Source organism: Neovison vison, chromosome 5 (assembly GCF_020171115.1).
Source record: "Neovison vison isolate M4711 chromosome 5, ASM_NN_V1, whole genome shotgun sequence".
Lineage (NCBI taxonomy): Eukaryota > Metazoa > Chordata > Mammalia > Carnivora > Mustelidae > Neogale > Neogale vison.
The window spans coordinates 164,888,190-164,915,648 of record NC_058095.1 but is presented as its reverse complement, the minus strand read 5'-3'; the positions used below and the strand labels follow the sequence as shown (position 1 = coordinate 164,915,648).

General features: G+C 57.6%; 1 protein-coding gene across 9 annotated transcripts in view; it reads left to right on the top strand.

Moving 5' to 3' along the window:
• CARS2 (cysteinyl-tRNA synthetase 2, mitochondrial) overlaps positions 1-26,773 on the top strand; it is a 36,344-nt gene extending 9,571 nt beyond the window's left edge. For all 9 annotated transcript variants that reach the window (XM_044250106.1, XM_044250114.1, XM_044250108.1 and 6 more), the window contains 12 exons: positions 724-795; positions 905-1,010; positions 2,383-2,466; positions 4,920-5,049; positions 13,978-14,111; positions 15,606-15,673; positions 21,334-21,400; positions 21,874-22,012; positions 24,104-24,227; positions 24,824-24,922; positions 26,232-26,438; positions 26,624-26,773. In XM_044250106.1, the coding sequence (XP_044106041.1) occupies positions 724-795; positions 905-1,010; positions 2,383-2,466; positions 4,920-5,049; positions 13,978-14,111; positions 15,606-15,673; positions 21,334-21,400; positions 21,874-22,012; positions 24,104-24,227; positions 24,824-24,922; positions 26,232-26,438; positions 26,624-26,692 (1,299 nt within the window). In that variant the 3' untranslated portion in view covers positions 26,693-26,773. The remainder of the gene's footprint in view (positions 1-723; positions 796-904; positions 1,011-2,382; positions 2,467-4,919; positions 5,050-13,977; positions 14,112-15,605; positions 15,674-21,333; positions 21,401-21,873; positions 22,013-24,103; positions 24,228-24,823; positions 24,923-26,231; positions 26,439-26,623) is intronic.
• The last annotated feature ends 686 nt before the right edge of the window (positions 26,774-27,459 follow it).

The following is a 27,459-nucleotide window of genomic DNA, read 5'->3' as shown; positions in this document are numbered from 1 at the left end:
TGTGGGGTGACGGGGCTGGAGGTGGCCTCTCACTTGTGAAGGTCGTGCTGGCCGTGGAGCCAAGCCCTGGTTCCGGGGCAGGGGTAGGGGCTGGGAGCTTGGGGCCAGGTCCCTTCACAGGCTCCACGGGGTCCCATACCTGTCGTGCTTTTGGTTTTGGAGCACTTTTTTTTTTGCTGAAAAGTAAAAAATACTTCGGGGAGCCTGTTTTTCTGGGCCAGTGCCCTCTGAAAGCCTGGGGCTGCCAGAGTGTGCCCCCAAATGCCCTGGGCTCAGAATGTGATGTCTGTGTCCTGGGGCTACCTGTGCCCCTGCACCCTGCCCGGCCACTGCACCCCCCGCCGCCTGCCCACTGTCTGCACCTGCTCTGCTGCTTTCCAGGCCCTTCTCAGAGAGTTCCTCGCTGTTGCATTTGACGGGCTTTCTTGCCGCCTGAGGGAAGATAGGACCCCCAGGTTCTGGTCGTGACAGGGACTATGTGGAGCCCCGCCCTTGAAAAGCGGAAGCTTTTTTATGTGTTTTGGGGTGTTGTTTTGAATTATGTAACAGAAATCGTGACATTGTTGATTTCTTTCTTCTCTCTAGCCAGAAAGCGGGGTCGGTCAGCCCCTGCACCTAGCTCAGTTACTAGAATGGGTTTGGGAGCTGAAACGAGAGGCCCCCTTTGGGAGTCCGGCCACGGGGGGCCCGACCTGCTGACCGGCTCACCTCGTCTTCCTGCAGATGAACGTGTCGCCCGCTTCTCTCGCCAGCCTGTATGAAGAGCATTTTAAACAAGACATGGCAGCCTTGAAGGTGAAGGGCGTTGGAGTCCGCCCGCCGTGGGGGGTGTGAGCGCTGAAAGCCGGTGTCGCTGACCCCCGCCTTTCCCGTGGGAGGTCATCCCGCCTTTGCTTTCCGTCAGGTCCTCCCCCCGACGGTGTACTTGAGGGTGACTGAAAATATTCCTCAGATCATTTCTTTCATCGAAGGAATCATTGCCAATGGGCACGCTTACCCCACAGCACAAGGTAGGGGTCCCGTTACTTACCTGGGCGTGGGCTAGATCCTGGGGGGTCGGGAGAAGCTGGACCCGTGTTTGCACGTTGTTGGAGCTGCCGGACGCCTCACTGTCTTTTCTCTCCTGCTGTGGTATCCGACCAAGTGCTGGAACGTTCTCTATCGTAACCGGTCCTCCTGCTGGCCGCTCCCGGCGTGGGGCCGTCGCCCACTGCGGACCGGTGACAGCGTCCTCCCGGCACACTCCACGGCGGCTGGCATGGGAGCCACTGCTTTTTGTCTGGCCTTTGCTCCCGCTAGGGTCCCGGTGGCCTTCAGCCAGGCCTCCCCCTTGCCAGCCCTTTCTGCCCAAGTCCCACTCGTCCTCACCCCCTGACCAAGCTTTCCCCTCCCAGGACGTTCCCTCTCCGCTCAGGGCTGAAAGCGGACACCCAGCCTGGCCCTGGTGCCGTGCTGTGCCCTTGGCCGCTGGGCACGGGCTGTCCTAGCTGTTCATGTCCCCCCATCCCGTCCCTTCTGGGATCATAAAAACCGCTGGTTTTTAGCGAATGACCCATTGGCATGCCCAGCCCAGACCTGAGATACGTGTGTCTGTGCTTGTTGTGCGGCAGGAGCCAAGTGTAAAGCAAGAGAAGACCCCGTGTTGCGGGTGCCGACGAGCCCCGTCTTTCAGGGGCTCCTGCCCACGCGCCTCCAGCCCTGCGGGGCCCAGCTCCCCGGCGCACGCGCCAGACTTTGCTATCGTCTTCCTTTACCTTATTCGCTGTGTTTAGATTTCGTCTCCCAAAAAAATCTGTTTGTGAGGGGCTCGGGTGACTGAGCCGCACTCTTCCCTGGGACACGGGCGCTGTTTTCCCGCTGCGGGGAGCCAGCATGAGACCCGCGGCCCAGGGCAGTCGTCAGGGGGCGGAGGACCAAACGCTCCCTAGCAGGGACGTGGCTGGCTTGTCGCTCTGTGACGCTGCTTTATCGTGAGCTTCTAATCACGATAACGTAAAGACACAGTAACGCAGACGCCATTCATTTGGACTTTGTTTTTTTTGTGTGTGTTTGTTTTTTAAAGATTTTATTTATTTATTTATTTATTTTTAAGATTTTATGTATTTATTTGACAGAGAGAAATCACAAGCAGGCAGAGAGGCAGGCAGAGGGAGAGAGAGAGGGAAGCAGGCCCCCTGCTGAGCAGAGAGCCCGATGCGGGACTCGCTCCCAGGACCCTGAGATCATGACCTGAGCCGAAGGCAGAGGCTTAACCCACTGAGCCACCCAGGCACCCCCTCCTATTTTATTATTTAAATTTTACTGAGTTAACAGACAGGGCAGTGTTGGTTTCTGGAGTGGAATTCGGTGATTCTGAGGAATGATGGAATCTTTATCAAACAGGCAATGTCTACTTCGACCTGCAGTCGAGAGGAAACAGGTACGGCAAGCTGGTCGGTGTGGTCCCCGGTCCCGTCGGAGAGCCTGGTGAGTGGACCCCGCTCCCACACTGGGGCCCGGGGCTGCAGTGCAGGCTCGGCCTCTCAGACCCGCCGACGGCGCCCGACCGTCCACCCTGCTGCTTGTGCTGTTTAACTCATTGTTTACGGCAAGAGAGGGAGTTTGAGGGTGAAGTCCTCGCGGCAGGGGTGCGTCTCCTCCCTGCCAGGTCCTCAGCCCTCCTCCCTGCGCAGGGCACCTTCACACACTGCTGCTGTCGCGTTTGGACGCTGCCCGCCGCCGGCCGCCGCACTCCCCTCCCCCTGCATTTTCCCGCAGAGCAGATCCTGCAGGCACTTGAACGCATAGAACGTTCCCGCCGAATTTCCCTTTATTCCGCCACTCTTCTGTTCAGTGACTGTTGGACTGAAGCCATTTTTATGGAGAAGGATGTATATAGAAATAGATTTGGAAATAATTTTTTTAAAAGGTTTTTATTTATTTGACAGAGAGATCGTAAGTAGGCAGAGAGACAGGGAAGCGGGGGCGGGAGGGTGGGAAGCAGGCTCCCCGCGGAGCAGAGAGCCCGATGTGGGGCTCGATCCCAGGACCCTGAGATCGTGACCTGAGCCGAAGGCAGAGGCTTAACACACTGAGCCACTCAGGCGCCTCCAAAATAATTTTTAAAAATTTAAAGTTAAAAATAATTTTAAATTAAAAAAAAAAAACTACTTGAGAGAACCAAGTAAAGATGTGCCAAAACCCCAAAGACAAGTCGTCCAAGCGAGTTTTGTCTTTAGGCATCAGCCTCCGCTGCACAAATGACACCTGCTAGTTTTTCATTTTTTTTATGTTTTAAAGATTTTATTTATTTGACAGAGAGAGAGCATGAGCGGGGGGAAAGGCAGAGGGAGAAGCAGGCTCCCCACCGAGCAAGGAGGCCGATGCAGGCCAGATCCCAGGACCCCGGGATCATGACCTGAGCCAAAGGCTGAAGGCGCCGGCTTAACCGACTGAGGCACCAGGTGCCCCAACGAAGCTGTTTGCTTTAATTAGTGACAGTGTTATCTGACTCCTCAGAAACCGTGTTTGTTCTTACGCGTGAGTACGCTGCTCCCTCCAGAAAGGCCAGAACCGAGCACCGCACACGTGTGGGTTTGCCACCATGCCCCAGGGAAGCAGAGGACATGTTTCTGAGCCCCACATTCTAGCATCAGTGATGCTTTGGTGTTGGATAGACTTTAGGGGTGCCTCGCTGGTGCAGTCGGTGGGGCATCCGCCTCTTGGGTTCGGCTCGGGTCATGATCTCAGGGTCATGGGATCGAGCCCTGCGTCGGGCTCCGTGCTCAGCGGGGAGCCTGAGATGCCCTCTCTCCCTCTCTCTCTGCCCCACCCCCATCTTGCAAGTAAGTAAGTCCTTAAAAAAAAATAGGCTTTATTTTAGGGCAGTTTTAGGGAGGAGCAAAGATTTCCCACATTGCCCTGACCCTGCTCACAGCCTTCCCTGTTCATGAACGTGACGCACCAGAAATGGACAGCTGTCCTAGCGGGTACACCTGTGTGGACACATCATTACCCCAAGTCTGTGGTTTGCACAAGCGTTCACGCTTGGTGCTGATTTTTCTGTGGGCTGGGTAACTGTAATGATGCGTGTCACAGAGCGGCTTCACTGCCCTCAGACCTCCCCTGTGCCCCAGCGGCTCCAACCCCCTCCCTCCTCACCCCTGGCAACCCATGATCTCTTACTGTCTGCATGGTTTTGCCTTTTCTGGAATGCCGTAGGTTAGAGTCATACAGTGTGGGGTCTTTTCTGACTGGCTTTTTTCACTCAGTACACATTTAAGTGTGTTTGTGTGTTGAAGCCACCAGGTCCCACCGGGACCCAGGCAGGGGCAGAACCCCTTGGGGCAGGGCACGCAGTCACCTTGCAGGAGTCTCTGGAGCCTGATAGGTCATGTCCTTTGAGAGCTGAGTAATACTCCCGCGTCCGGATGCAGCTCCCTCTCGTGTCCCCTGTCGCCGGTTGTGGCGGCGCCAAGCTCTGGGACCGACAGAGCCCAGGACCGGCTCGTCCCACCGGGTGCCGTCACCTGACCCTCCTCTTCTGGGTTCTCCTGCTCCTCAAATGTCACTGGCACTCACAGCGTTTTTCAACGTGTAATTGCCTCTCTGGGGGGGGCTGCCCCGGACTCCCCTGCCGGCGGACTAGCCCGAGGAGCCGCGGAAGGCCGACCGCTCAGCTCCGCGCTTCCCCGGAGGAAGCATCGGGTTTGATGGCGACGCCCCACCCTTCTGCGCACTGAAACCAGCCTCACCTCGCCGGGACCTCCCCCTCGGGCGTGTTTTAGATAAAGGTGTTGGGGGTCCTTCGGGCCTCCCCGGGGGGAGGAGGAGCAGGAGGTCACGTGCCCGAAGGAGCCCCGTCTTCGGGATGTCGGGGCCGGGCCACGGGGCTTTGCCAGTCGTGGATTCCCGGCCCTGACCGTCATTGCTGTTGGCAGCTGCGACGGACAAGCGGCACGCCAGCGACTTTGCCCTGTGGAAGGCGGCCAGACCGCAGGAGGTGTTCTGGGCGTCTCCCTGGGGAAACGGAAGACCAGGCTGGCACATAGAGTGTTCCACCCTCTCCAGGTAAGGTGGTGTGTCCTGTGCGGGCGCGCGCACTACCGCGCGTGGCCAGCAGAGGGGGCGGTGAGAGCAGCAGCGCCGGGCGGTGTGGGCGGGGAGGCTCTTTCTCTTTTTTTTTTCCATCAAGTTTTTAATTTTAATTCCAGCGTAGTTAACGTACAGCATTATGTCAGCTTCATGTCAGTGTAGGGGTCAGCCGCGCCCGACGCTCCTCCGTACGATCGTGCTGTGCTCCGGACCCCCACCCCTGTGGCCCGTGCCCCCCCACCCCCTCCCCTCTGGGGACCATCAGCGTGTTTTCTGTACTTAAGAGTCTGTTTCTTTTATTTCTTTTTTTTTTTTTTAATTTTAAGATTTTATTTATTTATTTGACAGAGAGACACAGCGAGAGAGGGAGCACAGCAGGGGGGTAGGAGAGAGAGAAGCAGGCGTCCCACCAAGCAGGGCGCCCGATGCGGGGCTCGATCCCAGGACCCCGGGATCATGACCTGAGCCGAAGGCAGACGCTCAGTGACTGAGCCACCCAGGCGCCCCTAAGAGTCGGTTCTTGATTTGCCTCTTTTCTCCCCTTTGTTCATTTTGTTTCTTAAGTTTCACGCGTGCGTGAAGCCGCGTGGTGTTTGTCCTTCTCTGACTCGTCTCACTGGGCGCGACGCTGACTCCGTCCGTGCTCTTGCACGCGGAAGACGTCCTTCATGTCCCTGGCGGAGCACTCTAACGTTTGACACACGTCACCTGTGTTATCCTGTCGTCTCTCGGTGGCCACGGGCTGCTTCCGCAGTTCGCTGTTGTAAATAACGCTGCCGTAAAGGGGGCGCGTGTATCCCTCTGAATGAGTGATTTGTGTGTTCTTCGGGTAAACACCCAAAAGTACAATTGCTGGTCATAACGTAGCTCTATTTTCAGCTTTCTGAGGACCCTCCATGCTGTTTTCCGGAGTGGCCGCCCCAGCTTGCTCTCCCACCAGCAGCGTAGGAGGCTCCCCTTTCCCCGCATCCTCGCCAGCACTGTTTTTCGTGGTTTGGGTTTTAGCCAGGCTGACCGGTGTGATTTGGTTTGGGTTCGCCTTTCCCTGATGCTGAGCGTCCTTTCACGTCCCGTGGCCGCCTCTGAGTCTTCTTTGGAGAAGTGTCCGTTCGTGTCTTCTGCCCACTTTTCACTGGGACTGTTTGGTTTGGTGTTGAGTTGTCAGTTCTTTATGTATTTTGGACACTAACCCTTTGTTGGGTATGTGATTTGCCACCATCTTCCCCCGTTCTATAAGTCGTCTGCTGGTTTTGTTGGTCGTGTCCTTCGCTGCGCAGAGACTTACTGCTCTGAAGAAGTCCCAGGAGGGGCGCCTGGGTGGCTCAGTGGGTTAAAGCCGCTGCCTTCGGCTCAGGTCATGATCCCAGGGTCCTGGGATCGAGCCCTGCATCCGGCTCTCTGCTCAGCAGGGAACCTGCTTCCCTTCCTCTCTCTCTCTCTGCCTGCCGCTCTGCCTACTTGTGATCTCTGTCTGTCAAATAAATAAATAAAATCTTAAAAAAAAAAAAAAAAAGAAAGAAAGAAAAAGAAGTCCCAGGAGCTCATTTTTGCTCGTTTCTCTTGCTTCAGGAGCCGTACCTAGAACGCGGTTGTCAGAAGCTATGTCAGGGGAATCCCTGCCTGTGCTCTCTTCTAGGATTTTAATGGATTCCTTTTTCACATTTAGGTCTTTCATCCATTTTAGTATATGTGCTGCCGAAGCGAGCACTGGTCTTTCATCCATTTTGATTGTATTTTCGTGTGTGCTGGAAAAAGGTGATTGAGTTTCATTCTTCTGCATGTGGCTGTCCAGTTTTCCCAACCCCATTTGTCGAAGAGACTTTCCTTTTCCCATTGTACATTCTTTCCTGCTTCATCAAAGATTGGCCGTATAATGGTGGGTTTATTTCTGGGTTTTCCATTGTGTTCCATTGATCTGTGGTGTCTACTTAGGCCAGTACCGTACTGTTTGGACCACTACACGTAATTTAACTTGAAGTCTAGAGTTGTGATCCCTCCAGTTTTGTTTTCCTTTTTCAAGATTACTTTGGTTATTTCAGTCCTTTTGTGGTTCCATACAAATTTCAGGATTCTTTCTTCTTTATTGTTACTGTTTATTCTGTGAAAAGTGCTGCAGGTATTTTGATGGGGATTGCATTAATGCATCAAATGTGTAGATTGCTTTGGGTGATGTGAACACTTGAACAATATTTTTCCCCAGTCAATGAGCATCCGATGTCTTCCATTTCTTTGTGTCATTTTCCGTTTCTTTCATCGCTTTATAGTTTCCAAAGTATAGGCCTTTCTTCTCTGTGGTTGGATTTATTCCTACGTATCTTATTATTTTTGGTGCAGTTATAAATGGGATTATTTCTGCTGCTTCCTTTTTAGTGAACAGAAATGCAATTCTATTAGTGAATAGAAATGCAACAGTTTTCTGAACATTGATTTGGCATACTGAGTTCATTTATCATTTTTAATAGTATTTTGGTGAAGTCTCTAGGGTTTTCTGTGTATGATACCATGTCATCTGCAAATAGAGTTTTGCTGCTTCTTTACCAGTTTGGCTTCTATTGTTTCTTTCTGTTGTCTGATTGCGGAGGCTGGGACTTCCAGTCCCATGTTGGGTAGAAACGGTGAGAGTGGACATCCCTGTCTTGTCCCTGACCTTACGGGGAGAGCACTCAGTGTTTCCCTCCCGAGTAGGGTATTAGGTGCAGGATTTTCATTTATGGTCTTTATTATTATTGAGGTGTGTTCCCTCTAGACCTGCTCTGTTGAGGGTTTTTATCCTGAATGGATGTTGTACTTTGTCAGATGCTTTTTCTGCATCTGTTGAAATGGGTATATCGTTCCTATCCTTTCTGTTGTGGATGCCCTGTATCACGCTGGTTGTTTTGTGAATATTTAAACCACCCTAGCAACCCAGGAATAGATCTCACTTGGTTGTGGTGCATGGTTTTTAGACTATATTGTTGGATTTGGTTTGCTAGGATTTTGTGGAGGACTTTTGCATCCACATGCATGAGAGGGACTGGGCCGTGGTTCTCTTTTTCGGTGGTGTCTTTGTGGCTTTTGGTATCGGGGTGATGCTGGCCTCACAGAGTGAACTTGGAGTTCCTCTTCTACTTACTGGAATGGTTTGACAAGAATATGTGTTAACTCTTCATTAAATGTTTGCTAGAATTCACCTGCAAAACCATCTGGTCCCAGACTTTAATTTGTTGGGAGTTTCTGTGTTTCCTCCTTTTCATACTCTTAGTTATGGTGACCTTTCTGTTCTACTCAGAGAGTCCCCTTTAATATTTCCTTTTTTTTTTTGTCAGAGAGAGAGAGAGATTGAGAGAAAGAGGGAACATAAGCAGGGGGAGCAGCAGAGGGAGAGGGAAAGGGAGGGAAAAACAGGCTCCCCAATGAGCAAGGAGCCTGATGTGGGACTGGGTCCCAGGATCCCGGGATCGTGACCTGAGCCGAAGGCAGACGACCAACCGACTGAGGCACCCAGGGGCCCCTCTTTCAGCACTTTGACTATATCAAGCCATTCTCTTGCCAGCAAAGTTTCTGCTGAAAAATTCACTGATAGCCGTATGGGGTTTCCTTTGTGTGTAATGGTCTTCTTTTCTCTCTGTGGGATGAGGCCAGCTTAGGGTCCTCCTACTCCACCATCTTCCCGGTCTCCCCGTGAACCATCCTCTTACCTGCTGCTTCCCCCGGAGATGGTCGTGCTTCACACCACTGAGCTCCGCCCCTGCCTCCACTCTCCGGGCTGCTCAGTCTTTGGTCTGCCCACCTTCTAGCTCTTCTTCCACAGTCGCGTCACGCCCTGGAAATTCCCCGCCGTAGACTGTTCCTCTGCTGCTTCCCGTGGGTCTCCGGGGAGCCAGACGCGCCTGTGCGTGAGCATGCGTGTGGTGGGCGTGTGGGAGCCGGCACGCTGCGTGTGCTCTTCGGAACAGGCGCACCTTGCGTTACTGTGCTACAGTTTGTAGATGCTGCGGTGTTTACTGGTTGAGTTTCGTGGCGACCCTGTGGAAAGCAGGTCGGTTGTCATCACTAGTGTCAGCTCACTTTGGGTGTCTGTGTCACGTCTGTGTAATTCTCACAGGCTTTCGAGCATTGTCATTATTGTTGTATTTGGTCTGGTGATACATGATCTGTAGGATTGGATGTTACCGTTGTGCTTGGGGAACTGTGAGCCCTGCCGTGTTCGTGTGCCCAGCGTGAGATGTGAACTTAGTGGATCGATGTTGTGTGTGTCCCACCGCTCCACGCCTGGCTGTTCCCCATCTCTCTCCCTCTCCCGGGACCTCCCTATTCCCTGAGACACAACAGTATCAAAATTAGGCCAATTCCTAACCCTCCGGTGGCCTCTAAGTGTTCAAGTCAGTGGAAGTCACACATCTCTGACTTTAAATCCGAAGCTAGAAATGACTAAGCTCAGTGGGGAAGGCATGTCGAAAGCCAGGACAGGCCAAAAGCTAGGCCTCTCGTGGCAAACAGTGAGCCACGTTGTGAAGGTAGCGGAAACGTTCTCGAAGGAAATGGAAAGTGCTACTCCAGTGAACACACAAACGGTAAGAAAGTGGAACAGCTTTACTACTTAGGTGGACAAAGTTTCAGTCATCTGGATAGGAGACGGAACCAGCCACGACATTCCCTTACGCTAACGCTAACCCAGGGCAGGGTCCTGACTTTCTTCCATTCTGTGAGGGCAGAGGGCGGCGAGGAAGCCGTAGAAGGAAAGTCTGAAGCTCGCAGAGGCCGGTGAGTGTGCTTTAAGGAACAAAGTCCTTCCTGTAACTGCAAGGTGGCACAGCCGGAACTGATGGAGAAGCTGTAGTAAGTTCTCCAGAAGGTCTCGCTAGAACAGTGAATGAGGGCGGCTACGCTGAACACCGGGTTTTCAGTGGAGACAGAACCCTGTTCTGTTGGACGATGCCATCTTGGTCCTCCGTGGCTGGGAAGAGGTCAGTGCCTGGCTTCAGAGCTTCAAAGGACAAGCTATTGTCTTGTTTAGGGCTCATGCAGCCAGCTGGTGACTTTAAGTTGAAGCTGATGCTCGCTTACCATTCCAAAAGTCCCGGGCCCTTAGGAATTACGGGAAATTGCTCTGCTCTGTAAATGGAACAGTAAAGCCTGGATGACTGTGCATCTGCCCACAACATTGTTTACTGAGACTTCTAAGCTGACCGTTGAGATCTGCTGCTCAGAACAGAAGCTTCCTTCCAAAACCCTATAAGTAGCTCATTGACTGTGTACGTGGCCACCCCAGAGCTCTGATGGAGCTGGGCAGGACTAATGCTATGCTCACGCCTGCTCACGTGTCCACTCTGCGGCCCAGGAGCAAGGAGTAAACAGCACATTTTGTAAGGCTGTAGCCATCACGGAAAGGGATTCCTCTGATGGATCTGGGGAAGTAAACTGAAAACCAAGGATCTGCCAATCCAGATGCCACTGAGGACATTTGTGATTAATGGGAAGAGGTCAAATACCAACAGAAGCAGAAGTCCAGTGACCCGGCCCTCTCGGGTGACTGCGAGGGTCCGAGGCTCCAGCGGAGGGAGTCCCTGCAGATGTGGTGGAAACAGCAGAAGAACCAGAATCGGAAGTGGGGCCTGAAGTCGGGACGGGATCAGGGCGCTCTCAGGACCAAACTCGAACAGTCAAGGAGTTGCTTCTTAGGGATGACAAAGAACATGGTTTCTTGAGGAGGAAGTTTCTGCTGGTGAAGATGCTCCAAAGACTGTTGAAACGGCAGCGAAGGATTTAGAACAGACAGAAACCGAGTGATGAAGCCGTGGCAGGTTTGAGAGGACGCGCTCCTGTTTTGACGCACTTCTGTGGGTACAGCGCTGTCCGACAGCATCGCGTGAGACAAACGTTCATGAACGGAAGAGTGTGGAGATGTGGGGCTCTCCTGCGGTCCTTTCTTCAGAGCTTGCCGCAGCCACCGCCCGGCCGGCAGCGGTCACCATCAGGCAAGACCCTCCACCAGCCAAGAGGCTGCAGCAGTTCGCTGGCAGCGTGCAAGGTGGTTAGCATTTTCAAGCAGTGGAGTATCTTCAATGAGCGCACGCATGTTGTCTCTCGGAGAACGCTGCGCGCACGTGCCGGACTACAGTCCAGGGCGAGCGTAACTGCCGCACGCGCTGGGCACCCAGAAGGTTCATCTGACTTACTGATTGTGGAGTTCGCATTGTCGGGGCGCTGTGGAACTGAGGCCGCCGGATGTCGCAGGCACTGCCCCGGGTCCTGGGAGCTGCCTGTAATGCTTTGCCCACCATGGTGGCTCGGCGGCGGGGTGCGCTGCTGGCTGGGCGGACCATTTGGGTTTCTAGGACCCGATAGATGAGCACGTAGTTCCCAGGGTCTTGCTCTTAGAAATACCTGCAGTGAATAACCTCATCCATTTATTTTCTGTTTGTGAAGGTGAGGGTTTTAGTATGTTCAGTAACCCATGATTTTCATGTATCTGATGGGTTTCAGCTCCTGGCAGATGTTTGTTATAATGAGCAGTTTTCAAGATTAGAAACCCGTGGAAAATATAGTTAAGGTCAACATTTCCAACTGCTGGCTCCACCCAGGCTTGAAGGTCAGCAAACCCAGTTCCCTCCAGTTGTCGTTGTGTGCGGTGCTGCTTGCGGGCAGAGTCTGAGTGTGCGCGTGGGAAGGGGTAACTGTCCGGGGAGAGCGCTGGGCCCCGGGGCTGGTCCCAGCCTGGTTTCTTGTCGGTGGACGGACATTCTTCCCCTTCCACTGGGTGGGAGGACCTCGTGCTCCGTGACCTGCCCACCCAAGTCATGTTGGTTCTGCGGAGAAGCAAGGACGGGCGCCGTGTTTCCCATCCCCCTCGGCTGCTGCCCTCGCCTGTGCTGATGTCATCAGGACTCTTCTGGAGACGCCCCTGGAGGTCCTGAGATGTCAGGAAACGGGGCCCAGCTTTGCACTGAAAAACCACACCCCACCCTCAGTCCTACTGTGCACACTTACATGTTTATAAATACTTTTGATTTAAGAGCAATGTGGGGCATATATTAGGCTGTAAAAAGATGTTTATTTATTTATGTATTTTTAAAGATTTTATTTATTTGACACAGAGAGAGAGACAGAGAGGGAACACAAGCAGGGGGAGTGGGAGAGGGAGAAGCAGGCGTCCCACCAAGCAGGGAGCCAGATGCGGGGCTCTATCCCAGGACCCTGAGATCATGACCTGAGCCGCAGGCAGATGCTTAAAGACTAACCACCCAGGTGCCCCTTATATTGTAGATAGAAATAATTTCTCTACAGTGGGTAGAAAACATTTAATAAATCGCACATCTAATCTTACCACTAAATGTTTCTGTTGAACTCTAACAAAAATAGACTTTTATTCCTTCTTGGTATTCTTTTATTTTCAGTCAGGTCTAACATACAACAATAGAGACTAATAGAGACTAACTTGGTTGAGTTTCTGCCTTCGGCTCAGGTCATGATCCCAGGATCCTGGGATCGAGCCCCGCATGGGGATCGCTGCTCAGCGGGGAGCCTGCTTCTCCTTCTTCCTCTGCCCGCCTCCCTTCCTGCTTGTGATCTCTCTCCCTCTGACAAAGGAAATTTATTTTAATTTCTTTTTTTTTTTTTTTTTTTTTTTGAGAATAGAGGCTAATATAATGAACACCACAGACACACAGTTTAGCTTTATTTTTCAGGTAACTTTATGCCCAACGTGAGGCTGGAACTCATGACCCTAGGATCAAGGGTCACAGACTAAGGCTGCCAGGCGCCCCCTCTGTTTGCTCTGTTAAGTCCTAATGCTGCCAGTTTTGTTTCAGAACTTCGTAAAAATGAAGCCGTCATTACAAAGAGAAACAGATGAGGCCCTTGTGCTCTCCTTCCTGGTCCTCCTGTCCCTCCGGTCTTACGCTCCTTCATGAGCCCGCGGCCAAGGATGAACGGTAGCAGCTGGTGCGCTTCTGCCTCCAGGGGCGTGGCCAGTGTGCGCCTGGTCTCTCCAAAGCCAGGCCAGTGGGAGGAGAGTCCGCAGGAAGGGACCTCAGGCTGTGGCATTTTCGAAAAGTCTACTTTGGGGACACGTGGCTGGGGCAGTTGGTAGATTCTGTGACTCTTGGTCTCAGGGTTGTGAGTTCAAGGCCCACGATGGGGTCAGAGTTTACTTAATTAAAAAAAATAATAAACAATGAAATAAAATAAAGGAAATGCCTCTTTTTAACCATATTTAGAGAACTCACAAGTGTCTGCAGCTCCCCCGAGCTCGGTGCCCAGGGGCAGGCGGTGGCCTTGGGAGCTCCGCATCTGTTTGAGGGTGTCCTCAGGCCACGTTCTCCCTGTGCTGAGGGCTGCATTTTCACCGTTGTGGTCGGAAGCGGCGCCACTCAGCCCGGCCCCCAGCAGGTGCTCTGGGGACAGTTACACGGGCTTTGAGCATCTGGCCAGTTCCATGGACCCCAGTAGCCCTGCTGGTTGTAGGGTGCGGTTTTAGGGGATGTGAGGTTTTCCAGGGACGCAGAGCATTAAAGCAGAAACACCAGCAGCTGATATGTGATGCTTTGAATTCAGTTGTCTTGTTGCTTATACGTGATCACTAAGTAGTTCTATCTTCAAAAGCCATAGTAGAATGTCTCCTGATGTTATAGGCTCTTTCATTAAAGTTGGAAAACCACTAACCTCTACCTATTGAAAGAAAAGGTAACTTTGCATGTGTGTATATGTATAGATCCAGAACAAAGAGAATTCCATCTCTCTGCTAGGAGGCAGAGCTCGGAATTAGAGATCTGTGAAATAAAACAGCCTCAGGTTCGGTGTGCCTCGGATAAATCACCACGCACACTGATTTTAAGCTGCGATCTGCTCGTCAGATGCATGGAGGCCGGGAGGACTCAGGGTGAACGTGCTGTTGAAGCTAACCCGCGTCCCGCTGTCCCGCAGTCTGCTGTTCGGAAGCCAGCTGGACATCCACTCGGGCGGCGTCGATCTGGCTTTTCCGCATCACGAGAATGAAATCGCCCAGTGCGAGGCCTTCCATCGGTGCCGGCAGTGGGGAAACTATTTTCTGCATTCTGGTAAGTCACGACTTCACGTTAATGTGTTCTATTTCGGGTCTGTCGCTTCCGTTTATTGCTGAAACAGCTCCGTTTGCGAACGCGTGGCCCAGACGACGGTCAAGAGAGCTATCTCTCCAGTGTTCGGGTCTGCGCCAGCTGGCTGGGAGCGTCCCCGGGTGGGAGATACGAGTGTGCCTTTTTAGGAAGAAGTGCGGGCTGGGCGGAACGTGGGCACCATTCTCCGTGCGGGAGTGGCGGCCGAGGCACAGGCGCTCTGCCGTCTGGTGGGCGACGGGCGGCTTGACATTACCCTTCTCTCGGGACGCGGGGACATGCCACTGACTGAGCCGTCGGGCCCGCTGGAGCCGGATGCTCGCACACACAGTGTCCTGCGACACTGTGCTCTCTGGCGCGGGGACCTGCCGGGCGCCCGTCAGTGAATGCGGGCCCAGGGACCCGCACGTGTCCGTGGTCCTGCCACTGCATCGTTATGCCCCTTTCCGACTGTCGGGACAGCAGGATCTCCTCTACCCCACGGCCTCCCGGGGCTGGGGGAACAGCGGGGTCTCCTGACCCACGGGAGGGGCCGCCTTCCCTTCCTGAAGTCAACGGATGGAAGAGAAGTAGTTGGACGGTTTCATTCTCTAGAGGTTGTCAAGTTAAAAATGTTTGGTGTATACGTGTTACATCGAATTACGTGTTCAAGATTATATTTCTGTTTGGAAGCCACATTTTCTTTTATTTTTGTAAAAGATTTTATTTATTTGACAGAGTGAGAGAGATCACAAGTAGGCAGAACAGCAGACAGAGAGAGAGAGGAAGGGAAACAGGCTTCCTGCTGAGCAGAGCCCGATGCAGGGCTCCATCCCAGGACCCTGAGATCATGACCTGAGCCGAAGGCAGACGCTTAACCCCCTGAGCCCCCCAGGCGCCTGTGGAAGCCACAGCTTCCCCCGTTCTCAGAACACTTAGCCTTGGAGCACCGCGCGCTCCATGTCCTACCATGTGGGAGAGGAGGCCCCCCCAGAAGTAAACCCAGAGGGGCCCGGGCTAGACTGAGAAGCCCCTGACTTAGGTCATTCTGTCTGCACGTACGTGGCGGTGAAGGAACCCCTGGCAGGCTCTGGAGAAGCCCGCGCAAACGGACTGCAGCGGGAAATCGAATTAGTCCTTCTCAGAGACCTGCCGCTCGGAATGTCCGGGATCCAGCAGAGCCCTGGTCCCTCCTGGGTGGAGGAGGCGGTCGGGCCGGGGCTTCCAGGGCTTGGGATGGTGGTGGGGGGCCGGAGGGAGTGGGGGGTGGGCAGGAGGAACTTCTGCTGCGCAGCACGGGGCTGCCGTGGTGGGCAGGGCGGACCCCACACCCTCCAGCGGGTGCGGCTGCAGCTTCCCTCCTGGGGGCGCCGTCCTTGAGCGAGGCCGCCGTGGGCCTCCTGCAGAGTGAGGCCCGGAAGCCCCGGCCACTCCCCCTTTTTCCACCCAGTTCAGAACAAATTACTGGTTTTGTTTCAGGGCATTTGCACGTGAAAGGCAAAGAAGAAAAAATGTCCAAATCGCTGAAAAACTACATCACTATTAAGGTAACGGTGCCCCCCGGACCTTCCAGAGGGCTGCCGTGTGGGGCGACCCAAGTCTCCGCCCCCCATGCTCCCGGCCCTGACAGGCTCGTCCTCCCTCCACGTTGAACTTACTGTTCTCGTGGTACAAGCAGGCGGCGACAGTCCGTATTCTGGTTCTCGGCCGGGTCCCCCTGCCCTCTGCGGGCCGCCTTCCCCGCGGACATCTGCATTCGGACGCTCACGCCACCTTCTTCCCTGAGCCTTTGTCCGCACGGCTACCCTGAGTCCCATCACCCCGTTTCTGCCCCACCGCCCACCTGCCCGCCTGTGGCTTTGGGGCTTCGCTGTGTCGTGGGGCAGAGGGACAGCGTGTGAATGTGAACGGAAAACGTGGGAACTCACAGGGTGCTTCAGACACTTTGCTCTTTGTCTTTGGGCCCGTGAAGCCAAATGTGGTTTTAACGGCAAATACTAAAATGACAAGGACAGTTCTGACGCCTTCATCCCCTGGACACACGAGCACTAGCCTTGTTCCCGCCATCGTCCACACAGTCCTGCCCCTGTGCACGGTCTCACTGGCACGGTCTGGAAGAGGGGACGGCAGCCTCGCACAGCGTCCCACACCCACGTCCGTCCCCCTCAGCTCCCCTCCTCACAGGGGCTTTGTCACCTGTCACCGTCACAAGAGGGGTGAGCACTGGACAGGAAGGGATGTTGAGGGAGAGGGAGGCCACGGCCACGTCACTTTCACCACAGCGTCACGGTGATTAACCGGCCTGCTGTCGGTAATCCCTGGGCCTGAGTGTGATTAAATGTCCTCACAGGATGTCTGGGGACACACCATAGGTGGAGGCTTCAGTCCTTCACGTGCTCAGGGGTCCCCGGGGGCTTGAGTGTATCCGCTGTGCACAGGGCGGGAGCTGGAAGCCAGAAGGGGAGCACTGCTCATACATTCGTCTTCATGGACCTTCCTGATGGAAATGTTGACCGTTGTGCACATTTTCCTCCAGAAAAACACAACTTACACACTCGCCACGGAGACTCAAGGTTACTACTCTCCTGCATTTGTTGCGTTTTCCGTACCGACGGGCGTGGTGGGCGCATGTGGGGTTACTGGGCCGCTGGACGGCGTGGCACGGCCCCGTTCTGCGTGCACGTCCCCAAAACAAGGACATTTCCCTGCGTAATCCAGACGCCAAACGTGTCAGCAGTCATTCCGCAACATGAGTGACCTCGTCCGCGCTCTGATTTTCCCTGTGTCCCGATGTCCTTTATAGCCTGGATTCTTCTCAGACGAGGATCCAGTCCAGGTTCATGTGTTGCGTTTGTATGCTGTGTCTCCTTGGACATTTCAGAAGACATTTCACCCCGGTGAAATGCAGAGAACCGAAAAGTCACCATCGAGACCGTTGTTACGTGCACAGCGATGTGCGAGAGCACTCCAGAGCTTCCTTGTCTGGCCAGACCGAACCTTTCCCCTGTGCAAGTCCTGGCAGCCCTCCCCAGCCCCCGGCATCCACCATACTGCTTCCTGCTCCCCTGACCTTGAGTGCTCTGGGAGCCCATGCCTTCCTCCTCCCGTGACCTTGAGTGCTCTGGGAGCCCATGGCTTCCTCCTCCTGTGACCTTGAGTGCTCTGGGAGCCCATGGAAGCACAGACTCGCGGTATTTGCCCTTGTGACTGGCGTGTTTTGCTCAGTGTGACGTCCTCCAGGTCCGTCCACTGGTGCGGGCGACAGCTCCTCTGTCCCCGGGGCTGAGGAATGCTCTGTGGTGGTGGTGGGCTGAGGGTGTATTTTTGGCTTCTACTCTTCAGCAGTCTCTCTACATTTATTTTCCGAGTGGTGTTGACGTCTCAAAGACACGAGGCCAGTTTCGTTGAACGTTGTGCATTTTCTGTTTGTTTCTCTGTGGTGTCACGTGGCTTGTTCTTCTGTCTCCTGCTCCCCCGGAGCTGGAAGTGAGGTGTCAAGGCTTGGCTGGCGGGAACACTTCATCTGCGGTGCCCTGGGCTCTCACAGCTGGGGGCCACAGCCCAGGCTGTCCTGCTGTCAGTGACGTTGGGTCTGAGCACTGGGGTCAGCGATGGCCCCACATCTCTCTGATGTGGACATTCCTATCTCCCTTCCGTGGACACGGATGGCAGTGAGGTTCTCTGCCGTCGGGCGTCCTGTTCCCTGACAACCTGCCACCTGTGGTGTTTGTACCCACGGCGGCTTCGCCCCGTCCTGCCCGTCCGCGGCCGTGGGGCGCACGCTGTGTGGCGCTGTGGCCTGGCTGGCCCTCCTCTTCAGAGAAGGGCTGTGTCTGCTCTCTTTCTAGTATTGCTAGAAGCTCAGCTCGTGCACTTCGTGTATGATCAACTCAGCCTTTATTCTTTGGGGGCTAATTTATCCTAGATGTGACCTGGGGGAAGGGGAGGAGGCGGCTCCCTTGACTGGTTCCTGCGTCCCAGGGCAACGCCTCGCACGACCCTGTGCTTTAGGCTCTATTTCCCTTTGCCTCTGGCCCCAGAGCTGCCACTTCCTCACGGAGCCTCGCTGCCTCGTGGGGACACGGAATCCCGAGCCAGGACCCGGGCATCGGGCGCGTTTGCTCTGCTGCAGTGACGCGGCTGCCGGGCCTCTTCCGGGCAGAGCTGGCGGACGAGGCGGACGCACGCGCACGAAGCCGTCCGTCGCCGGAGTTCACGGTGGGCTCTCCCGTGACACACGACAGGACTGGCTTCTCTTAGCTCTCTCCCTCCTTCGCTGAAAGTCTTGTTTCCTTACAGCAGCATATCGGCTCTGTGCTTTATCTTAAAACTGACGTGTTTCAGAATTGAACACCACTGTTCCTAACCGACAGTAAAACTGTTTTTACACGAGTTTAAAACTCAAGTTAAGATTTTCTTGCAATTCTTGTTTTAGTAACAGCTTTACTGAGACATAATTCCCGTACCCGAGACCTCACCTGGTACCCTGTGTCATTCAGTGGTCCCCACGTCTTCACAGAGTGGCCGGCCGCCACCACCCCCTGCTTGATGTGCCCTGAAGTACTCACTGCCCCCCCACCCCAGCCCCCGGCACCCACTGGTCTTTCTGTCCCCGTGGACTTGCCGGAGCGGAGCTTGTGTTTCCTGTCACTCTTGGCAGCGTCGTGGGGGGTCATGCGGGCACACCCCCACGCGGTCAGAGTGTGAGGATTTGCTGTGTGGCGTCCCCTTCGCTGCACAGAGGCTCATCTGTTAAGTCTGTTTCCAGGTGGAGGACATCTTCCCCTTTTCCTTTATTTTCCAAAAACACGGGGTGCTGTGTTCAGCGGGGAGCGCAGACAGGAGCGCCGGGACGCCGTCCCCAGAGCGGCTCTGCTCCCTGGCTTGTTGCGGGGGACCCCGCCCGGCGCTCGCTGTGACAGAAAGAAGCCATCTGTGGGAGGCCTGTCTCTCTTCCCACACAGCGAACCGTGTGTCCTCGCTTCTCCCCGTTCCCGACAAGCGTAACGTTTGGGTCTGATCTTCGAAGGACTGGATTTCACGGTGGGGAGTTTGTAGGCGGCAGACCAGGCCGGGGAGCCCGCAGCGGGACACGCGGAGCTGCGGGGTGCAAGGAGCCACGTCCTCCCCGGCCGTGCCCCCCGCCGCCCCGCTCTGTCCCCCCGTGGCCGTCGCCAGCTTCTTCGCGAAGCTCATGTCTGTAAATACGTTCCTTGGTTTTTCTTTCCACACGAATGCTTGTGGGGTGAGCGACCTGCTTTATCCACATAGTGGATCTCTGGGGTCAGTCTCTTCCGTGTGGAGTTCGTTCTTCCGAGTGGCTGGGCTGTCCACTGCACCCTCATTGACTTAACAGGGCCCTGTTGACGGTCGTTGAAATGACGTCCCATTTCTACTAGCGAGCGAGCGTTTTAACTGTCCTAGGTGTCAGAGTGTGTCACTTTTCACAAGCGCTTGGGGGCCCACGAGGGTGCTGTACGTGATGAGTAGTGTGACGTAAGGCGGAATGTTCTGGACAAAGCCTCTGGTCACGTAGCAGTGTCCTCGACGTGCTGCCAGCCGGAAGTGTCCATTTCCCTTGTCCACCCGAACACAATAGAATCTTAATGCAGTCAATCTTTTCCTTTCTACCTCGGTGGAATCGACAGCTCGACTTCACGTTCCCATTTCACCGTTTATCGCGGCGCATTTGAGCGTGTGCTGTCGTCTCTGCGACTCCGTACTTGCGCCGGGCTGCAGGGTTGCGGGCAGTCCCTGGGGACGCTCAGCTATGTCTGTCATGGAAAACACACCTGTCGGCTTCCCGGTTTCTAGCAGGAAAAGGCGGGCCTTCGAGCCCTCACCATTTTGGCAACCCCAGACGGCTTTGACGACGGTCTGCAGGAAAGCCTGACTCTGCTTGATGGACCTGAGTCCGCGTGGGGAAAGTGGGCCAGATCACGGCTCAAAACGGGCCTTTTCGAATCTCTAGGTTGTGATTTGGGACCCGTTACTTTACTCTCAAAGTTGCCGCCTTAACTCGCGAGCCAGTGCGTCGAGTTTGCAAGGGTCACTGCCTGATGACCAGGCGGCTGGGAGGTTGTGCGCCGCCTCCTGACCCCCCGGCACCCCGGCCTGGTGACACTTCGCCTGTCGGGGAGCGGTGTCTGGGCTGCCACGAGGTTAGTTTTCCAGCCGCTGACTCTGGTGTAGTAACTACGGTGCCTCGGAGGGCGGTGGGTCTGCTCGGCCTTCCCCGGAAGGCTGTCCGTGCGCCTGCTCCCAGCCGCTCCTGCTCCATCAGCCCGGGGAAGCAAGGGGTCAGCTTAACCCCGGGGCCCGACCCTGTCACTGCTCCAAGGGGGGCCACCTGCCGGACTTCATGCGGGGTCCCAGCCACTGTGTCCCCCAGTTGTCACACTCTGGGTCCACTGTTGCTGAGGGGAGCCCAGAAACTGCTAGACGCAGAGCAGGTTCACGGGAGAAGGGCGGAGAACATCTCTCTCCTCACAGAGAGTCCACGACGAAGGGACAGGATGGTTTCAGGTTTTGACCCAAACTCCATGTTGTCGGATGGTCCTGCTGGAGCCGGCTTGTCCTTGGCGCCGGCGCCGGTCCCAGTTGGTGTGGCCGAGCACATCCCCGCGGAGGCCGAGGCCGTCCTCCCTTCCCCCCTCCCTTCCCCATCCCCGCGAGGCCACGGAGCGCTTCCTGCTGCGGCCACCACACCGAGCTTTTGTTGAACATCGTGCTGTTTCAGTAGGTTCTGCGAGGTGTCCCCAGTTCCCCCTCTGAACAGAGAAGGGGCACGCTTCTTTGTGTAGACGCTTTGGAAGTCGTCTGTTGAGCGACAGGTCCTGGGTCAGTGGTGTTCAGGCAGAGGTGGTGGCGTGTTCCCCAGGGAGCCCGAGCACGGGGCTGCGTCACCGCAGCACGGACATGAGCCTGGGAGCTGGGCACCCGCGCTCGGCCACCGCGGCGTGGGAAGGGGCTCCCGCGGGCATCGGCGCAGAGCCAGGGCCGCCCCCAGATGGCCTTTCCCACAGACGCTGCCGGACCAGGGAAGACCCTCCGGGAACAAGGCGGGGGGTTGCGCTCACAGAGAGTCTGGGAACAAAACTTTTCCTAAAAGTTCCTGACAGCTCGCTCCGCGAGATCGGCCCACGCCGCTGCGGTCTGGGCTCTGGGTTCCCGTCTCTCCGTCTCTCCGTCTGTCTCTGCCCCGCAGGACTTTCTGAAGACGTTTTCCCCTGATGTCTTCCGCCTCTTCTGCATGCGGAGCAGCTACAGGTCAGGTGAGCGAGACGAGAGGCCCGTGGGCACGTAGGGGACTCGGGGCCACATCTGTCGAATGGCTGAACCCAGCCTGCCGCCCGAGAGGGAGCCCGGCCCCGGCTCCCAGCCAGAAGCTTCCAGAAGCGTGTCTCTCGGAGGCCGCGGTTTTTGCGGTCAGCCCGGCTGCCCCATGTGGGGGTCCGGTGGTGGGGCTGGGTGGACGGCATGTCCTCGTGCGGAGAAGCGCACAAGACGGGCCTGTCCCCGTGGCCTGGGCCGCCCCCCGCCCCCCCGGGGCCCTCCGTCCCCACTGCGGCTGGTCTGCTGAGACGAGGCCCAGGGCTCGGGCCGCTCTCCGGCCCCGCACACGCGCCGGTCTCCGCGTACTGAGCCCCGCAGCCGAAGCCCCCTGCGTGTTTCCCCCAAGCTGACGGGGCCCGGGTGCGGGCGTGGGCAGCGGCAGCCTGGGTGACCTCACGCGCCCCCTTCACAGCCATTGACTACAGCGACGGCACCATGCTCGAGGCCAAGCACCTCCTCCTGGGGGTGGCTGCGTTCGTGGGGGACGCCCGGGCCTACATGCAGGGACAGCTGGTGTGCGGCCCCGTCAGGGACGATGTGCTGTGGGAGAGGTAGGTGCCCTCCCAGCGTCCACCTGGGTGTCCCGGGTGCCCCACGTGGGGCTGCCCGAGATGGGGGGCAGCTTTTCGAGGCTGAGGGCCCCTGGAGGTGCTGGTGCAGGGGTGCCTCGGGCGAGCCGGTGGTCCCACTGGGGAGGGGTGAGGATGCCCTGCCTGCGGGGGGTGCTGGACAGGGCGGGAGTCACGCCCGTGCCTGGACGGTGCGGAGGGGGGCGCTCGCTGGTGTTTGCCGGTGACTGATGCAGAGGCTCCGGTCACCTTGCTCCGTGGGAAGGAGGGCTGGCAGGGCGTGGCCGTGCGGGGACGGCTGAAGAGCAGGGCGGGCGGTCTCGGCTAAGCTCAGAGGTGGCCAGGGATTGACCAGCAGGTCCGCACAAGTCGAGTGCGTGTGCTACCCCCACCGCTGTCACCCGGGTAGCGGCGCACACTAGTGTGTGTGGTCATGGGACGGTGCCAGGACGCTGTGACAGTGTGGCGGCTCCAGCTGGGCCCGGCTTTGGTGCTCCTGACATAGGGAAATCGTGTTCCCAGTCCCATTGCTTCGTTAGAAAACTTGGTCATCCTTGTTTTGTCACACGTCAAAGACACACTTGACATCAGAGATGGTGAGAAGCTGGGAAGGTCTGGGAAGTGCTCCTGTCGTTAGGACAAGCAGCAAGCACAGGTTTGCTGCGTTTATCAGATGCTGTGCCTGCCTGCAGCGTCGTGGGGCGGGTCCCCCTCCTGGAGGACTCCTCAGAGGACTGAAGGACCCGAGACTCCTTGGGGGTCGGCCTGGGAAGGAGGGAAGGCACTGGAGCGGAGTCTGTTGGCCCCAGCCGTGGGAGCTCAGGGGACAAAGCCCAGCGCAGTGGGGCAGGGCGTCTGGGGGGGTGGGGTTGTGTGGCTTGCTGTGACCGTCTGGACGGGGGAACAGGGGAGGACACGTAGGCACTCCTTTCTCTTGCATGCTCCCCAGCAACAGGAGTGGTAGAGGGGGAAGGCAGAGGCTGTATGCCACTCAGGAGAGGCCAGGTTCTGCTTTGTGACAAACAGTCCTGCCTATGGCCTGTTCTCCCTTCCTGGTCACTTGAGGCCAGGCTGGAGAGCAGTCACTGCCCCACCAGCCAGGGCAGCAGGCCCGGCAGAGGAACAAGAGCCCAGGTGCTCCCCCCTCCCCAGCTCACTGGCCCAGACACGGAAGCCTCTGTGACTGATGGCCAGAGGGGTCCCAGGCCTCCACTTGGGTGTGAGGCAGCCCTGAGGCCAGTCCTTGCCCATACCTGGACACTGGGGGGTCTGCAGGAAGTGGGGTAGAGGCCAGCAGTGGACATCAGGGAGCTAGCCTTAGAGACAAAGTTTCAGTGTCTGAAGCAGCAGATGTGCAGGACAGAGGGGACCTGGGTGTCCTCGCCATGGCTGGGGAAGACAAAGGAGGTGGGGAGAGGCTGGCAGGGGAGGGGGCCTGGCAATGGAGGGAAGAAGGTGGAGAGGCCACAGCCAGGAGCGGGGAGCAGGACACACTCAGAGCTCAGTGGGGCCTGTGTCCTAGGCCTGACAGGGCCACCGGGCCCTGGGCGTAGCAGGGCTGCTGCTTAGCTCAGAGAGGCTGTCTGTGTGCGCGGGCCACACGTAGGGATCGGGGCGGGAGGCGTGAGCAGACACTATCCTCCCGGACCTGGGGCCACCCCCCCCCCTGCCCCGCCAGAGAGGCTGGGCCATGGTCCCAGGACCAGGTGTCCTCTGTGGGGTGGGGGTCTGCGTCGGGCTGTCCTTCCCTCCACCCAGCCGGCACGAGGCGCGTGTGTGCGTACTGCAGGCGACTGACAACACGGCCTGATGCCGTGTGAAGCGGTCGCTGCGCAGCTGAAGCCACCGGGGGATACGTATACGGGTGTGTTCAGCCCCAGCTGTTGGAGGCTTTTTCCAAATCCGTGGTAACGGACGGCTCTGAGCTGCTGTGACGCCGTGAGGACTGTCTGCGCGCCCACGTGTGAGCCCGGCCAGAAGGGGCGAGGGGCAGACGCGCGGTCACGCCTGCCCCGGGGCGGGACCGGCCTGCGCCCCGTTCCTGCTGCTGGGCAGCCCCCGTGTCTCTCCCAGGCTCCGCCACACCAAGGAGGCGGTGAAGGCTGCCCTGGCGGACGACTTTGACACGCCCGCGGCCGTGGACGCGGTCATGGAGCTGGTGCACCACGGGAACAGACAGCTGAAGGCGCACGCTCAGGTGTGTCCCGGGACGGCCCGCGGGGTGGGGAGCTGCTGTGGTGGCTTCCGCTCTCCCAGAAGGCACAGCCGCCACCCTGCCAGCTGCCCGGGGTGGCCTTCATCCTGCCCTGGGCTGACCCCCCAGCAGGGAGGTCCCGCACACGGACAGGTGGGCCCGCACGTTTGCTAACAGGGGAAGCGCATCATCTTCCTGTCTGCTCCGAACTTGCTGGGACGTGAGACAGGACATGGGGGAACACTGTGTGCAGGGACCACCCCCCCACCCCATGCCCATGCCGCCAGGCCCTGCTGTGGGCCTCTGCCCCCACGAGCTAGTAGCCTCCTGGAGACCCGCCTGCTGACGCTGTTAAACGGCGGTCTGGGGGACACCAGCATGCAGGTCCTAGCAGATCCCCATATTACAGGTGGGCAGATGGAGGTGGGGGGTTCCCTGGCTTCCCCATGGTCCTATGTGGGGCCAGTGAGAGGCCCTGCCAGGGCCATCCCCGCCACACGAGATGCGACCGTGTGGCAGGAGCAGTGGCCTGCCGCGTCCCTGAGTTTCTACCGTGTTTTCTCGGCCCCTCATCCCCTCCTCTGGGTGGTCTGTCACAGGAACCCAGTGGTCCCCGGAGTCCCGCCGTGTTCGGCTCCATCGTGTCCTACGTCGAGCAGTTCTTCGAGACCGTCGGGATTTCTCTGGCGGACAGACAGGTACGCCCTGCCCTTCTCGGTCCTCGCCTGTGGCAGGGTCCGTGTGTGCTCACCACCGCCCTCTCCCCGTTTACGATGTTCGTTTAACGGACAATTGTGCTGAATGTATTGACGTGCTTGAGAAAATGTTCCCGAAAAAGCAAGCTGGGTCAGAGCTGGTGTCTTACTAGCGGACGCTGCAGGGATTCGGACAGAACTCGGCCCCTCTTGCCCGCACCCCGCGTGCTGTCTGTCCTGCACACGTTCTTTTCCCTTGTTTCTCCTGAAAGACTCTGAGTGCGGCCAGGTGCACAGCAGGACGACCCTTCCCCGGCCGAGCCCCTCGCTGTCTCCCACAGCACGGGCCTCTGCGCCTTCCCCCGCCCAGCACTGGCCAGCCTCCAGCACGTGCACCCCCTCCCCGCGCCCCGCTCCTCCCCTGCACCCTTGCCACCTTGCTGCACCAGGAGACCACGCGTAGGAACCCTGTGAAATGGGTCGTCAACGCGGAAAGGCCTGGGCTGCGGCCTGGCCTGACCACGCGTGTGCTGGGACTGCTCAGGCTTCCCGGACGGTGCCGTGGAGCTGGCGCCCGGCCCTTGTCAGGAACCCTCGCTCGCCTCCCCCACCTCCATGGCGGACACTGGATCCCACTTGGGGCTCACGTTTTCGTAACCAGAAAAACGGTCTTTTATCGTGGAGGTAGAAACTGAGGGTCCTGTGGTTGGACAAGCTTGACCCCAGGGTTGCAAACGTGTCATTTTCCTCACACCCGTGAGCACCGACAGCTCTAGGACCCCTCCCCGTGAGGCGGAGGAGTCGTGTAGGGGGGCGAGGACTTGACCCACTGGGCTCTCCAGCTGGGTGTGGAGAGTTGGTCTGTGAACGGGCAGCGAGAGTGTAGGTGTGTGCGAACCACACGAGAGCTGGACGTTGCTTTCGGGGTTTGGTCCGAGGATCAGATTGGGTTTCACGAGGCTCCACGGCTGGCATGCGCAGACCCTGCCCAGGGAGCCGGCTGCTAAAGACGCCCAAGACGCTAGAGCATCTGTGGGACGGGAGCAGGGCGGCCCGGGCGGGCGGGCCTCACGGGCAGTGCTGCCGAGGACACAGACGCGAGCCCTGGGTCTTTGCCTCCCCACGGCACTAGGGAGCACTGCCTCGTGACTGGGCCTGTGGGCCAGGAGAGCAGGGACCGGCCAGCAGCCCAGGCCCGGGGAGAAGAGCCGGGGAGGACGGGCCGTGGATCAGGTTGGCACTGAATGCCGTGGGCCTAGCTGTCGGGGCAGCCGCCAGGACCCCACTGACCATGCTGCTCTGCCTGGGGCAGTCTGTTGCAGGGGACAGCAGCCGGGCCACGCTGCACAGCGTGGTGGACGAGCTGGTCCGCTTCCGGCTGCGGGTGCGGCAGTTCGCCCTGGCCACAGGAGCGGCCACCCGGGAGGCCCGACAGCAGCAACTGCTGGACAGGCAACCCCTGCTGGAGGCGTGTGACACTCTGCGCCGGGACCTTGTCGCCCACGGCATCAGCATTAAGGTGAGCCGCTGCCTCTGTGGCCTGCTGGCGGTGGGCACGGTCACCCCGAGGGCGGCACGCAAACGTGCGACGGTCAGAGCCTGCTGAGTCCCCCACCCCGGAGCCTGCAGCCGGGCCCCGTGGGGGCATCAGGGTGGGCAGTGAGCCCTGAGCGTCTGGCCCACTTACCCATGCCTCCTCCGCAGGACCGGAGCAGCACGTCCACATGGGAGCTGCTGGACCAGAGGACAGAAGACCGCAGATCGGGGAGCTGACGGCCCCCAACACTGTCCTGTGCTTACGCGGAGGCCTCCTATCGTGCCTGTCCAGTCAGCATTAAAGTCAGTCCAACCGATCGTGTGTGCCTGAAATGTGTTCTTCACAGTACCGATGGCCACACACAGGGGCCAGCACTGGTCCCGATGCGGGTCCCTGGGTCCTGGGGTGACGTCACAGGAGGACCATGAGCCCAGAGGACGTAGGTTCTACAGGGGGCCTGGTGGGCAGAGGACGTAAGTCCTACAGGGGCCCGGGGCCTGTGGCCGAAGTCCAGTAGGGCACAGCGGCCTATACCTCAGGCACCAGGCGGTGCTGAACGGGGAGGGGGGCCCTGAGCTGGGGCAGCTCACCCCACGTCTGTCCGCCGCAGAAGACCACCGTGTGGTGCTGCACTGGTGAGAGCAGGACCCAGGTGTGAGTGCGGCCGCAGAGCAGGAGGCAGCGCCGGTACCCAGAGTGCAGCCCCCAGAGGCTCTCCCTCCCTGGCCGGGCCGCTGCAAGTCCAGTGCTGCCGAGCTGGTCTGTCCTGCGGGTGCCGCGGGGAGGAATACACTAGGCATGGTGGTGACACTCAACAACCACGTTCACTTGTCACTGAACTTCAGGACCCCAAAAGGCACGATTGTCCTGTTCTACAGGCGAGGAAACCCACTCGGAAACGGACTTGCCCACGGTGAGCCAGCTCGTGTGGAGATCCCACCCGGCAGGTAGGCCCTTGACAGGGACACCCAAAGGTGGTCCATTTGGTATCTGGGGCTCAGGC